Source organism: Amborella trichopoda, chromosome 1 (assembly GCF_054954075.1).
Source record: "Amborella trichopoda isolate Santa Cruz 75 chromosome 1, AtrichopodaSantaCruz75HAP2 v2.0, whole genome shotgun sequence".
NCBI classification, from domain to species: domain Eukaryota; kingdom Viridiplantae; phylum Streptophyta; class Magnoliopsida; order Amborellales; family Amborellaceae; genus Amborella; species Amborella trichopoda.
Window position 1 is genome coordinate 43,205,785 of NC_142336.1, and position 14,898 is coordinate 43,220,682.

Sequence of the window (14,898 nt, forward strand, 5' to 3'; positions counted from 1 at the left end):
TGAGAGGGAGGCCGAGATGGGGAAGGGGGGATGGGAAGCCCAATCGTTAAACAACCATACTTCACTAATCTTTTAGTAAGTGTATCATACCCAACAATCAGGAGGAACAAGAAAGCGCATAAATTTCACATTTGGATCAAAAAGGACCAAACTTTAGAATACACAATGTTAAATAAACTCCAGTAGAGAGAATGGAGTAAGCAGCATATGATAGGAACTTAGCTAAACTTTGACCTTAGTTGTTTCAGAGGACATCAATTCGATTTCCAAGGAACAAACAGCCACGCAACTTACAAAGAGTATCACATTATTTGCTACAATAGCTGTTTGCAACATCATCAAGTGCCACTAGCATATAAGCGGGTCCATTCTTTTGCTGCACCATCAGAAGCACACAGCACACAATGAGACAAGGGAAAAATGACTCTGGTAAACCAAAGCCCGTTTCAAATTTATGATATTTTACCTGTTTCCACCGCTTCAGCTTCATTTGCCTTCCAATGCTTTGCAATGTTGTCAGAGAGTGGATCATCTGGGTTTGGAGCACTCAGCAATGCCTGTATGCTGATACACACACACAGTAACAATCATTAGCTTTATAAAGGTAAGAGAAATATACCATGTCCCACACAAACAGCACAAGAGAGAGGTGTCACCTCAGCAGCACGGTCCTGATCTGCAGTGCAGGACTCCATTTGTCTTTGAGGATATCTAGACAAATGCGGCCAAGCTGCATAAATTGGACAGAGTTTTAGGAAGATCAAACAAAGTGATATTTCAGTTTGTAGAGAGAAAGGAGAGCAGAAAGAGGAAGCTTCTTGCCTTGTCAATATTTGGGTGGTAAATCTTCGTAAGAAAGCGAACCTGTTCAAAATAGATCTGAGACATAAGTTACAAGACAGATACCCAAATGTTCAAAACGTCTTGTCATTCTGAAAAGTTGGAAAAGGGTGTCATTCCTCACATTCATATGAGAACCAGTTGAGAACTGGCGGTAACCAGTAAAGCAGGGAAATTTTAAATGGCATACTCAACTGTAGCTACAATTGCCAATAACTGGTTAATCATTGAGGTACCCTAAGGCTTAGTTGAACTAACTGAACAGGAAAATGGCACCGACGCAGTTCCACAATTCTTCAGTATATGGAATACCAGTGGAAGTGGCACAACTAAATGGAAAACAGGGGGGAATGGGGAGAAAACACATACAAACAATCATCATAAAGAGATATCTATACATGCAACCCCCGAGTTATCAATGGATAAGGCATCAGCTCCAGATGGGAATGGGCTTTCCAACACCATTATCTCAAAACAAGAAGTGGAAATTAAAAATTTCTTTCCCCTGAAAAGGATTATATAGACTAATAATCATACAGACTTCAGACAAATAAAAACCTTCCTAACTCATACGAAGTTTGTGGGCATATTCACCTGCATTGGTGTACATAAAGTTTAAGTTTGTGGGCATATTCACCTGCATTGGTGTACAGGCCAAAGAATTGCAGGTTTCCTCAATTCCGAACTTCTTGCAGTAACATGTCCTTAAATTAAACTTGCAGAAAAGTATTAGTTGCACATCATGACAAAATGCTAGACCTTCCCAAGACTATATTTTTGACAAAATGCCAAACATTTCTGATGAAGTGTCAATAACACATCTTAACACACTCAAGAAAGTATTTTAACACTAAAATGCTCACAAAACTCCACTATTTCCAGTAAACTGTCTCAAGGTTTCAACTTTTGCCAACATTTTTATGGTGTTTTATGAACAGCCAGTCATATGACGGAACTCTTTCTTCATTTTTCTTTTTCCTTTTTTTTTTTACAGGTCACAATCAAAACAAAAACCACGATGGAACTATCAATGTACGCAGGAGGTACATGCAAGCACATCTGATTTCAAAGTATTGATACATGTGGCCCACATGGCAGAGCAGTTGCAGGAATGTTGGACACCTATCCAACATGAAAACACAATGTATGTAAACTAAAGAAAAAGTGGAATGAGTCCTTCATGCAAAGTGTCCTTGATACCATTTGTTTTGCACAGTGTTTGAAAAATTTCTGGTCCTGATTGGGACCTATCCGATTCCTGTACTGAATTGACAAGTTGGCCATATGGAGTGACTTAAATCTATGTATAGACCTATGTTATTTTTATTTGAAATATATTACATATATCAAAGAAACATATCAAATAGTTTTTTGTTTGATTTTTACTTTTATGTTCTTTCAGTGATTTAAAGATCATCAATCCAGACAGGGAACCGGCAATCTAGATCAGGAATAGGTATGTGTTGTGCTGGTTCTAGGCTGGAATCAATGGTTTCATATCTCTTATAGTATATAAAATACAAATCTCACAAGGTTTCCTATCTTATGTAGTATATAAAATACAAAGTTCACATCATAAAACTAAGAAGGTTAGTTTGGTAAGAATGTGTGGCTGGAAAGCGAAAGGTTAAGTTTCAAGCCCCATCCTAGTGCTCTAATTGCAAATTTCCATTTACTTTATATTGTTTTACCTGATCACCAATCCAGCTGATCCAGATCAACTTTGGTGGGTGGGCCATCCACCCACTGATTTGCTTTTTAGACCACTTTTTTTTTTTTGGGCCGGATCGCTAATTAACCCGATTAAGATTGGAATCCCTGGTTGGGTTATTCGCCCCACCGATCTGTGTTTGAGAATAGCGGTCTTTTGCAAAATGCAAATTGACCAAGTAACTCTTACTTCTAATTGAAATATTGAGGAAAGCACAATTTTGTTGCTTCTTCAGACAGTATTCAAAGTCAAAAAGGACATTTTCACCTGAACAAGAGCACTTCAAATCCTGAACTTCCACGTACTGACCGCACATATTGATACTTGACAACTATATGCTAAAGAGAGCTATGTGCATTTTTTAATTTGACTTGCCTCTCATCTGGTTGAGACCATTCGATATGGTAATTACTAATTTCTTAACTGACTCATTGCATCAATCGTCTGAGTCTTGTGCTACCCCTAACATATACTGTATTTTTCTAAGTTTTAATCATGCATTCACACATTATCCAACAGGTATACACAAAGAAGAGGAACAAGCACGAGGAGAAGAGACTAAACCGCCTTGTTTTTGTTCAGGATAATCAAAAACTAAAGGAATGCAATGAAGTCGATCCCAATACTGGAGATGAGGAAGTATTCCATGAAGAGGACTTGAACTCAAGCCAAGTTTGGGAGTATTTTGGAACCCACTAAGCCTTGTACAGGCTACTATATCTCATCTCAAGGGAGGTTTAGGAGAGAGAGGCAAGAGGACGAGGTCAATGCGAACCCAAAGAAGACCAAGGGAAAAAAGCATTATGTGGAGGGGAATGACACAGGTCGTGATGACTTTGTATCATCATCAACTTCAGGTACATCTGGTGGTCGTCATGATGGAGATGGTATTGCTAATGGTGATGAAACTAGAAATTTTAATTTATCTTTTTTCTTCTTTGTTCTTTTTTTTTTAAGATTTTTGTCTTTTGAGTATTGACTTTTGTGAGTTGTAACTTTTGGTTCTTAATATTTGATTGTTGTAGATTGTGCAATATGTATTGACTTCTGTGAGTTGTGACATTTTGTTACTGATCTATACGACTTTCTATGAATTATATGCAAGTTTCAATATTCTAAAGTTTTAGTAATTCAATTTCACGTTTCAAACTCATGAATGTATTAATTTGAAATGGAAAATCACCATAACACACACAGAAGACCTTAGAGAGAGTTTACTTCTTTTAAATACTAGTTTATGAGTTCACTTGACGGGTTTGGGTTTGGCATCCAAGTTGAAACCCCCCCAAAAAATAGTCCCGACCAAGAACCGGCCAATTAGTGGCCACTCCGGTCCAGTCTGACCACCTGGACCAAAATGTCCATCAAAAAGATAATGAATTGGATTAGTCCAGTCTCTCTGATCTGATAACCTAGACCAGAATGTCCACCAAACCAATAAAGAACCAGCAGTCCAGTCAATGGAAAGGGTGCTAATGAACCTGAGATAATATATTTTCCTCCCCATTTTCTTCAACTTTATTTTTCCAATATTTGGGTTTTTTGGTTCTTTTTAATTCTTTGTAAGAGCATTTTGGTCTTTTGGCTCAAAAGGTGGGATTTGGGATTTAAATGCTTATTTTATAAAGAGAAAAATGCTTTTTAAATTTTTACTCTCTCCTTCTCACCACCTGAAAGCACCCCAACCCTAACCCTATTTTCTGGTGACTTCCAGGGAAGATTCTAGCCTTCATGCTGCCCGATTTGAAACCCCAATGGATTTGCTATAAATAGGGCTGCCAACTTGCTCTAGGCTCTGGCCTGACCTGGACATATTCGGTCAAAACTGGGCTTGGCACGAGCCCAAAATTTTGGTTTAGGCCCGGCACTCAAAACTAAAGAAGAATTAAGGCTTGAGCTCAGCCCAGGTCAAAAAGTTTAAAGGCTGGGCCAGGCCAAGCTCTAAAATAAATATATAAATATTTTGTTTATAATTATTAAAAATAAATATTTGATATATTTTACACATTTAGCATTTTTCAGGTTGGAAATGAGCTGCAGCAAGGCTAGCATCCTGAAAATGCATCAAGCCTTCCGAGCACGGCCCACCATGACCCAAAATAGGGCCAGGCCCAAAAGCCTGCAGGCCAACTGGGCCAATTGCATCCCTAGCTATAAACGAAGCTTTTTTTTTTAAATCAATGCAAAATAGTATTTTCTTTGTTGATTTTAGTGGTTATTTTACCTTAAGGAAGTTTCTTGTTGTATATTTTTGTTTTCTAGGAAGCCTTCTATGCAGTTTTTAAAAATAAATACTCAGTTTGCTTGGTTTTCTATTTTTATTTTTGTCCCACCATTCTTGTTAAAAAAAATTTGATTCTTTTGAGTTTCATATTTTCCTTTTTTTTAATACTCTTCTTTATTTTTTTCATTTTTCTTTTTTTTTTTAAAAAAAAATTATGTAAGCAGTCAAACTGGGGAATGGATGAGGAATGGCCTGTCAAACTGGACTGGTGCCCTCACTGGTTTGGTCACCAGTCTGGTCCAAATAACACTGCTAAATACGTCCAATATGAAACAATATGAGACACCACATCATTTTTATATATGGAGCCAACTTGAATTTTACCCCTTCTTTCAGAACATCAATTTAACTAGCATGAATTGTCTGTTTTCTTACAAAAAGCTTGTGGTTGCCCAATCAAGCTACTTGCAAGCCTAGAACTGAGACAGGTTTCCTTAAAAGTAATTCTTAAGAGTGCACAACACTCTATAAGCTCCAGGGACATATCTAGAGGAAGGCTTTTACTGACCATATTCACAAATCATCCTGAGATTTCCAGTAGTAGGCATATGCATCATGAAGCTGCAAGCCTACAACTATGCACATTCCTCATGTATGAGAGGAGATGGTGAAAATTCTGAGAGTATTCTATAGCTTCTAAAATTTGCATAATTTTTCACTTACAAACAAAAAATCCTAAAAAATATTCACAAATAACTCATTTGTTCTGAGCATATCATATACACCATGAGCAAAAATAAGTGACACTCAATTAGAAAGAGATGGCAAAAAATGGTTCAACGCCTGCTCAAACAATCCTACATTGCACGTGAGGTTAGACTGTAAGATTTAGGCAGGCTGCAAATGAAAATGAATCATCTAAAATGCAGATGGCCATGTGCTGAATTTTCAGAAAATGAGTTAAATAGTTTTGTGGTTTAGATTTTTTGGCTGCCATTTTCCATCTCTCTCCGCCACCTACATCTCAGTCCAACTATTACACTCCAATCTTCAAACACGACCTCCACCTCAACCTCCACCCCTGACCACCACCTCCACCTCCACCTCCACCTCCACCTCCATCCATCACGACCTCAATAGAAGAGCTCCTCTTCTTTTCATTATAGTTGCAGGAGCTAGGTAATGTGACCATTTCCAAAAGGCTTGCTGGTTGTTGCTTAAGAACCAGTAACCTTCACAAACCCTTGTAACTCATTTGAAAGAGTGTCATTTATTTCAATTTCCCAATATCTAGAGCTACCCCATCAGTGTCCAATCATTTACTTGGAGTGAAGAAAGCAAAATCCGAAAACCGACTAAAAACCAGCAAATAGAAATGCTCATCGTAGGAAAGTCCAATACAAACCTTTCTGACTGATAAATAGAAATTTTTCCATTTTTCCCTCTCCTATATTGACTACTACATTCTCAACTATGTTAAACATAATCCATCAGCTACAACTGTATTTTTTGGCAAGTAACATAGGAATGATCTCTAATTACAATACCATTGCAGGAGCATATACTCATCAACAGGAGAAGAAGAAGAAAAGAAAGAATTCCATTACGCTCAGGGTGAGAGAGAAAGAGAGAAAGAGAAACAGAGAGTCCTATTCTCAATTGACTTCACGACCACACAAGATCAGAGAGTTAGAGAGAGGGAATTCCGCTTCTCAACGAACTACGTCACCCAAGAACATGGACAGAGAGAGACTTTGTGTGAGATTCAATTGAATCCACAACTTTCTAAGATCAGAGAGCTATATAAAAACTCCATTCTGATCAACCACCCTGAAAGAAACCATACCATCCTAGGAAAAAAAAAAAGGAAAAGAAACCCTTTTTTCTGTTATAACAGTGTTCCCTCCCCTGACATATCAATGCCTCGATTAAAAGAACCCAAAACTGTCTCCTCTCTCTCATCAATCTCACCGAATTTGAACCCAAATTCCCATTACCATGACATAGAAACTCTCAAACTCCAATCAGTGCCTATCAATGGGGATCAGAGCAACATCTACAAGGACCTCACCCCCGTCACTTCTCACACCAGACGCCAATATTACCCTTTTCTCCTTCTCTTTCTAGAAAATAAAGCGGCTCAATTGAGGGCGAAAGTGAAAAAGGAGTAATAAATGAGACCACCGTTCGACAAGCATGATTTGGAAATGAAATAAAGAAAGAGGGTAAGACCTCTTCTTCTTTTTTGTTCTTCAATTCGCAAATGGAGCTTCATTCAACATTGGCATCCAAACATGCATCATTTATAACTTTTTAGTTTTCAGTATACATGAACACAGTAAAACGCCAAATGCCTTTAAACCATTGTTGAAAGTGGCATCCAAACATGCACTTAACCACAGGACATCTTTAGAAAGTATAGAAGAAATACATGTTTGTCATCGCATGCTGATAAGGATAACAGTTCCACCTGAACCCATAAATGATTTACTAATTTGGTGTGATATAAATTCAACGCATATTACAGTTACAAAATTTAAAGTTCCAAAAAAAAAATTTACAGTGGCCAAATTTACATGAATTTGGCCATAGTTTCTATCTGTCAACTGCCATGTCTCTCCACAATTTCCTCATACATTTCATTGTCAAAGCATTTTCCCATCTATCTCCTTAATTTCAAATATGTTTTCATTTCCTTGAGAGACATTCAAATTGTTTAGGGGCTTTAAAGACTTAAAAAAATAATGAATACAAACAGGGGCTATGTTCATCTAAATTCTAAAATCTCTCCATTTCTCTCAGCTATGGCACCCTCCTTTTTTGCCAACTTTTTTGTCGTATATGGTACGTTTTTTAGATCCCTTATTCGGACATTTTTGTTGATAGATAAGCTTCAAATGTGTTTTCGTTTTCATTTTATTGCATGATGGTGTTTTCTTATCTTCATATTTACTTTCCCTTTTGAACTATTTCTTTCAATTTACAGTTTGTCACACTTTAGTTTTCCACCACGCAATAGTATAGTGTGGTTATGTGCTGATTTTTTTTTTTAATATGCTTTTATTTATTTGATGCTTATGGCAATGAATTGGTGCACTGCACCATCCGTAAGCTAGTTAGAAATATTTTGAATTCCAACTATCGAACTCCTACTAAAGGACACATGAAGACAGGGAATACTGAATTTGCACAAGACAAATAAATCTAATGTTTTCTCCAAAGATACACTTAACCAACTGGGAGAAGTTTCTCAGGGTCAACTCTTTTTGTTCAACTGCATGAGACAGCTAAACCATTGCCAAATTTCCATAGAGACACTACATGGAAACATGAAACAATCTTTCAATAACAATCCGAAGTTCAAATAGTTTAGAACAAAACAGAAGAAAGTATCACTTCACAAGAAATAGATGGAACCAACAACAAAACAGAGATTTCATCAGGCATTTGATTCTAGTTTCTTAGATGTTGTCGTGTCCAACAAATGAGAAAACAAAACAGAACTTCCATTCACCTAGGAGGTATAAAATCGACAGCATCCAAAGTCCTTGAAAATTTATGCATATAAGCCAGAAAATGGACTTTCTGATACACTTCAGCAAGGAACAAGACATAGGAAAGTATCAGTTCAAAAGAACTACTTGGTATCAACTATGAAACAGAGAGTTTTGTCAGGCATTTGATTCTTAGTTTCTTGGATGTGAGGAACTGAGCTTGGGCTTGAGTGGCTAGCAACTGACAATTAGCATCTCTACATCTCAAGTTTGATTTCTACCACTGAACTACCCAAAAAAAATAAAAATTCTTGGATGTTGTTATATCCAACAAATGGGGACACAAAATATTGAGATGAGAATATTCCATTCAGCTAGCAGGTAGGAAAATGGCAGCATTCAACTGCCACTATAATTTGCATAGAAGCCAGATAATGGAAATTCTGATACATTTCAATGATCTTATTATTATTAACTGCACCTGGAAGCCATATGATCAAGTTTTACAGGGGCGAAAATATCATACGCAAACAAAATATCCACATCTCATGCAACACATCCAAAGACAGGATACATTTAGAATCACAGACTCAGCTCCAACATGGACGGTTATGACTTCCTCAAGCTGTAAACGGTGACTACTTGCACCATGAATCACAATAGAGAAATATATAAATCAAAGAAGCCATAGTCATAATAGAAAGAAACTGAGCTTGATGATTTTGTAGAAGCAAGAGGAGCTACTTTGACCTCGCCACTATCACAGGCACTAAGCAAGACCTAAGAAATTAAGTGCAATCAACAGGAAACCAACTGATATCTTACATAAACTAAAACACTACACCTTTGGGGCTGCCATTGGATATTCTTCTGGCAGAAATAACTCCAACTTGAAGACTCCTCCTAAACATACACGCATAAAGTAAAATTAATTAGTCAACTATATCAAATTAGCAACCGAAGTATCTCTCTAAGAGAAAATTCATACCAGTTCGTTCTCTAACTAACTGATCAAAAGCAATTTAGAAGATCACTCGTGTTGATACAGTAAATCCACATATATGGCAAGAATAACATGCAAATATAGGCTTGAGAAAAATCAGTTCTAAACGGAAAATTCAGTTGTACAACAACACTACCAAGAAGAATCCAAGCCCAAATAGTTGGCATAAGGCTCGATGATGATGATGAACAACATTTTCAAGAACAAGAAAAAGGAAAAAGGAACTATTCTTTTCACTCAATAGATGGAATATATGTTTCTTCCTTCACGAAAACATCAAACAACCCACAGGTCATTTGGCCAAACATTAGTTCCCAGTTTGAGGATACCCCCAAGAAGTGTATATAAAAGGAGCAGGAGGAAGCGGGGAGTGGGTAAAGTAAAACTTGGAATTGCCTTGGGACAGCATAAGAAGCACAGGTTTCTAAATTGAGAGACACAGTAGCAAGTATCTAGCAACAAAGTCCAGTTGAGCTGTGCCAGTAAAGCCTCAGTTTTAACCTTCTCAAATACACACATATATGTATTAGAAGAAGAAAAAAAAATTGTTGGCTAACCAACACTAAAAAAAACACATAGACACATGTCAATGACATCAACAAGGAATGATCCCATCTTGTATTACGAAATGCTCACCCAATCCAATGTGTTAAGACAATATGGGCTCAACAAATGAGAAAATATGAGGGGAAAGGTATAAATCTCCTTAGGGACCATCTGGTCCACGAGTGTGAATTTTTTATTTTTGGGCAGTCGGCAGCCTTAGGTTAAAGGAGGAACCTATACTTGGGCACAATAAAAGAAGAGTTTAAGAAGGGTTATGTACATGCTAGTTTGAGGTGTAAGTCTGACGTAGTGGATTTTTTATTTTTTATTATTTTTATATTTTATGCATTAGAGTTGTTTTTTGTATTTTCGTCCTTTCAGATATTTAAAGGGCAAAACAGGAAATTTTCTATAGGAGTTAATTAGGATATATTTTGTTAAAAGTTGTAGATAAGGGAATCCTAGTTTTAAGGGATTTAGTAAACTTAGATATTTCTTAGGAAGAGATTAACGCGAGATTGGGAAAGGGGAGATTTACCAAGATTAGGAGAGGGGAAAATGTGGGGTAAAGATAGAGAGAATATGTTCGGAGTTTTATTTTATTTTCATTTTTTTAGTTTGTATTTAAAAGGGAAAGACATACTTTTATTGAAGATAGTGAATTGAAAATTGTTCTAGGTCTTGTGAAAAGATCTTTGGGTTGGACTCCCTTGCATACCCTGAGAGAGGGTATATTCCTTGCAAACCCTAAGAGAGTGTATATTCTGCCATCTATTTATTCTTATTGTTATTTTCCTTCTTATTTTTTTCAGCACATTAGTTGGTATCAGATCCAGTACACAGAGATCAGAGATCAGAGATCCATATACCATATGGAGCATATGTTGTCCATTATTATATGCTCGGAAATCTCATGCTTGATAGTGTATTATGCATCCCATGATGATGGAAGTTGAAAAAACTAAAAGCAATCGACATTTATCTCAAGCGGTTGCATTGATAATCTAAATGCACTTGGGTTTAAAATTAAACTGGGGCCAAGTTTCATGCTTTGAAAGTCCCCCCCCCCCCCCCCCCCCCCCTCGCCCCTCCTTTTCCCCCTCTTTCAATGAGTAGCAATAGTAGCTAAAATGAGTGTATATCTAGTTGTAGACCCCAAAGATCTTTTCACAAGACCCATATCAATTTCTTTACTCAATTCACTATCTTCCATAACAAGGATGTTTGTCCCTTTTAAATACAAACTAAATAAAGAGAATAAAATAAAATAAAACTCCAAAAATATTCTCTCTCTACCCATGTTCTCTCTCTTTACCCCATGTTTTTCCCTCTCCTAACCTTGGTAAATCTCCCCTTTTGCAATCTTATATTAATCTCTTCCTAAAAAAAACTCTCAGTCAATTAAATCCCTTAAAACTAAAATTCCCTCATCTACAACCTTTAACAAAATATATCCTAAGTAACTCCCATAGAGAATTTCCTATTTAGCCCCTTAAATCTCTACAAAGACAAAAATAACCCTACACATAAAATCTAAAAATAGCAAAATAAAAAGTAAAAAAGCCCATTGCATCAAAGCCACTCTCAGTAGTATTACAGGTCTCAAGAATCACAAGATGCGCAAATGTTCCCAATGTTGATTCTATCTGTCGCAAACAGGGCAAAACAAATGACGTCCTCAAGTGAGTCCATCAAAGCCAGAAAAGAAAATCTGCTTACATGTGATCAATGAAATGATCAAATTAGCCAAGAATACATCTCATCATCATAATTGCAAAGAAAAGCACATCATGAAGGAGAGTTTGCTTATGATTCGCTCTATGGGAAGTCTTTTTGTTGTTTCTAGTCGTACATAGTTCATAGCCTCTCAGAATCATGACATCCTCCTTCACAGAGAAGGGGGGGAAGGAAAACCATCGAAGCATGATACTTGGCCCCGGGCTCATTTTAGACCCAAGGACATTTAGATTATCGTTGCAACAAATTGAGATAAATGTGGATTGCTCTTAGTCTTTTCAACTTCCATCAACATGGGATGCAGAAAACAGTATCAAGCATGAAATTCCCCGCATATAATAATGGATAACATATGCAACATGCATAATAAGTAGTAAAATAATGCATTTCTCTATTGTATGAAAGTTGTATGTCCAAAGACAATAACATAAGCAATCAAAATATTAAACACAAGAAGCAGCAACATCTAATACTAGAATTCCAATTTTGGTGGTACTAAGTCATAATAATTATCAAAAAAAAGGTTGTCCAATTCATAACAAAGAAAATTATAGATCCCAAGTTGCACCCAGATCAATACTTCTATACTCAAATGTTCGACATGCATTCATATGCTTGTAAGGCGAAGGAGGGGAGAGAGAGAGAGAGAGAGAGAGATAGATAGAGAAACACCATCAGAAGCTCACAATCAGTTCACCCCCTCCCTCCGAATGTGAGGTTTCATAACAAGGTGGGCATATGCAAAATGGAAAATCTAAAAAAATCAATTGACAGAGTCTGGAAACATCAAAAAACACAATTTACAACAGGGACATTACCTTTATCTAGAGTTCTTATAATTCACCATCAGTCATTGCTTTCTTAAGAGTTAAAAGCTAGAAACTGAAAGGATGCTACTGAAGGAAGATGGATACCTTCATATGGAGACTGAGTAGGCCCAAGAATCATCACATTGAAATATCGCATATTGTCTTCAGAAGGTGATGCACTGATGCCAGGAGCTGTACTCAAACATAGCATTGAAGAAAAATATTCCCCATGCATGGCGTGTGATGAATGAACAGCATCCCAAATCAAACAAACAATATACAAACAATAATATATAAAAAAAAGCGCAAACACTATCCTAACGAAACATGACAAAAGGTACAAATTCATGATCAACCAGCTCCCAAATAAATACCCCATTAATCTGGTTAGCTGCCATGAAAATTGAAGAGATTATTTTAAAAGAGGAGTTCCACATCGTGATTTCACATACCCCGAAATTGTGGTCAATCAACCCAGAAACACCATAGCAATGCATCAAACGAATGAAATTGCACATCCAAACCATCTCAGCGCGATATTTCTCTCACAAACCAACAAAAGAAAAAGCAGAACAAACAGAAAAACATAAGAACGAAGAACTTCCCAAAGGCATAATACCTGGGTCGCTGAGGAGCCTCTGCGTCTCCTGATCAATCAATCACACAAAGAAAAACACAATAAACACCAGGATCAATAGTACACAAAACAATCAGACCATATAAAACAAAACTAGGGTTTCATAAGAAGGCAAAAAAGACTCAAACTTCATGAACTTCAAGGGGCCAATGAAGCTGTATTCTCCTACAAGATCCAAAGTACTAAGAGAGCAGGGATGAGAGAGAAAACCTTGATTATACGGCGAGGAAGATTGGTGTTGGCCATGGAAGACTACAATCAGAAACCCTTGCTGCTCTCCCTCTCTGCAACAAATTGAGGATGGTTAGGTGTTCTCTCAACAATTGGGGTTTCCAACTAATTGTTATCATCCATTTATATGTGAGGAAAGGGCATATACTTTTCTACTGTGTATACAATCAAAAGCATTTGAGAAGGGGAAAAGACGGATGTAACCCTGAGTGTTCCAATGGACTCGAAAGATCACGGAAAAAGTAGCTTGAAGAGGACACAATCTGATGGTCCTAAATTCATTTTAGTTTATTTTATTTTTTTACTATAAAAGATCTGTTTATTTTTATTTTTTTAGTATAAAAAGATCTTGCATATTTTAATTAAAGGGGAAGCCTTCTATGCTTTTCCTACATTAAACTTATATACTTCCTCTTATCAACCGTTCATTCTGAATTTAGGGCTAAGAATGTCTCAATCATAATATCACGTCTCTACACCATTTTATTTTTTATTTTTTTTATAAATTATTTTAACACCAAATTTTGGACATCCAATCCATTGAAAAATATAAAAAAAATATTTTTAATAAAATAAAATGACCAAAGTACCTCTAAAAGTTTCAAAATGTATTTTGGTCATTTTATTTTATCGAAAAATTATTTTAAATATTTTTTAAAGGTACGGCCCAATGAGATGATGACATGTACCAAATTTCATATTCATACAACTTGTATAAAAAAGTAAAAATAAAATATTTTGAAACATCGGATCTAAGATCAAACGGTGAGTGGCTCTCTTGATCAAAATTGAACTGCTGGATGGTAGGAAAAGCATAGATCTTTTATGCTGAGGGGAAGTATAGAAACCTTTCCCTCAGCAAAATCCCTCATTTTTTTCTTCTTTTTTTTTTTTTTTTTTTTTGTAAATAGCTCAATGGTAGGATTCAAACTCGAGATGTAATTTGTTCAGTCAAGTTCCGCCTACTTATCAGCTCTACTCGTTCAGCATAGTATATTCCTAAACATTTTTCTGTATGGCCCAACTAGGTCACCTATACTTTATTTTTATGGGTAAAAAAGTTAATCAAAAAATTATTGTTAAATATAGATATAAATTTAAGTTTTGTTAAAATTATTGTGTTGCATTAAATGTAAAAAGTTTGACAAAATTGTTTATTATAAGCATTCTATATACCACAAAAGTGTTATGTTGTAAATTTGAAGTTATTTTTCATTAGTAAAAATTTGCTAAACAATTATTGTTAAATAGAGATTTATAGTTTTATTATTTGTTTAAATTCTTTCATTCTACAAATAGTGTAAATAAATTTAACAAAACTTTTGACTTTAAACATTCTATATACCCACAAATGTATTATAATACACATTTGAAGTTCTTAATGTAATCTAATAAGCTGTTTAACCTAAAAGGAATTTGGGACTCCTTTTTCCTCTCTTCCTTAAAGACCTTCTTTGTTTCTCTTTTTTTTTTTTTTTTCTTTTTTCTTTTTGTCTCTTCAATTATGAAACCCCAACAATCAAACTGAAAGGTTTTTTTTTTTTTTGTGGGTAAGTGACTTATAGGGTTTTCCTTTCATTTCTTTCCTTTTCTTTCCTTTTGCCCTTTCTTTGTTTATTTTCTCTCTCTCTCTTCAATTTTTTCAAAGTTACTCGAGAGAGCTACG

At 36.0% G+C, this 14,898-nt stretch overlaps 1 protein-coding gene across 2 annotated transcripts; it reads right to left on the reverse strand.

Moving 5' to 3' along the window:
• Positions 1–46: 46 nt before the first annotated feature.
• LOC18442120 (ubiquitin-conjugating enzyme E2 36) lies at positions 47–13,292 on the reverse strand. Of its 2 annotated transcripts, XM_006852350.4 has the most exons (8): positions 13,212–13,292; positions 12,984–13,011; positions 12,470–12,556; positions 9,114–9,172; positions 823–864; positions 657–730; positions 467–564; positions 47–376 (listed from the first exon to the last, which is right to left on the reverse strand). In XM_006852350.4, the coding sequence occupies exons 1-8, from the start codon at positions 13,245–13,247 to the stop codon at positions 339–341; spliced, it is 462 nt and encodes a 153-aa protein (XP_006852412.1). In that variant the 5' UTR covers positions 13,248–13,292; the 3' UTR covers positions 47–338. The 2 variants fall into 2 exon arrangements, with proteins under 2 accessions (XP_006852412.1, XP_088722556.1); XM_088866430.1 differs by lacking the exons at positions 9,114–9,172; positions 12,470–12,556; positions 12,984–13,011; positions 13,212–13,292 and adding an exon at positions 1,478–1,539 and having other exon boundaries at positions 823–1,434.
• Between the last annotated feature and the right edge of the window lie 1,606 nt (positions 13,293–14,898).

Bases quoted from the DNA above. Each gene is read 5' to 3' on its own strand.
- LOC18442120 (XM_006852350.4), bottom strand. From the start codon at position 13,247: ATGGCCAACACCAATCTTCCTCGCCGTATAATCAAG. The intron at 12,557-12,983 runs GTATTATGCCTT...GTTTGAGTACAG, and splicing joins GAGGCTCCTCAGCGACCCAG to CTCCTGGCATCAGTGCATCA. The intron at 565-656 runs GTGACACCTCTC...TGTGTGTATCAG, and splicing joins ATCAGGACCGTGCTGCTGAG to CATACAGGCATTGCTGAGTG.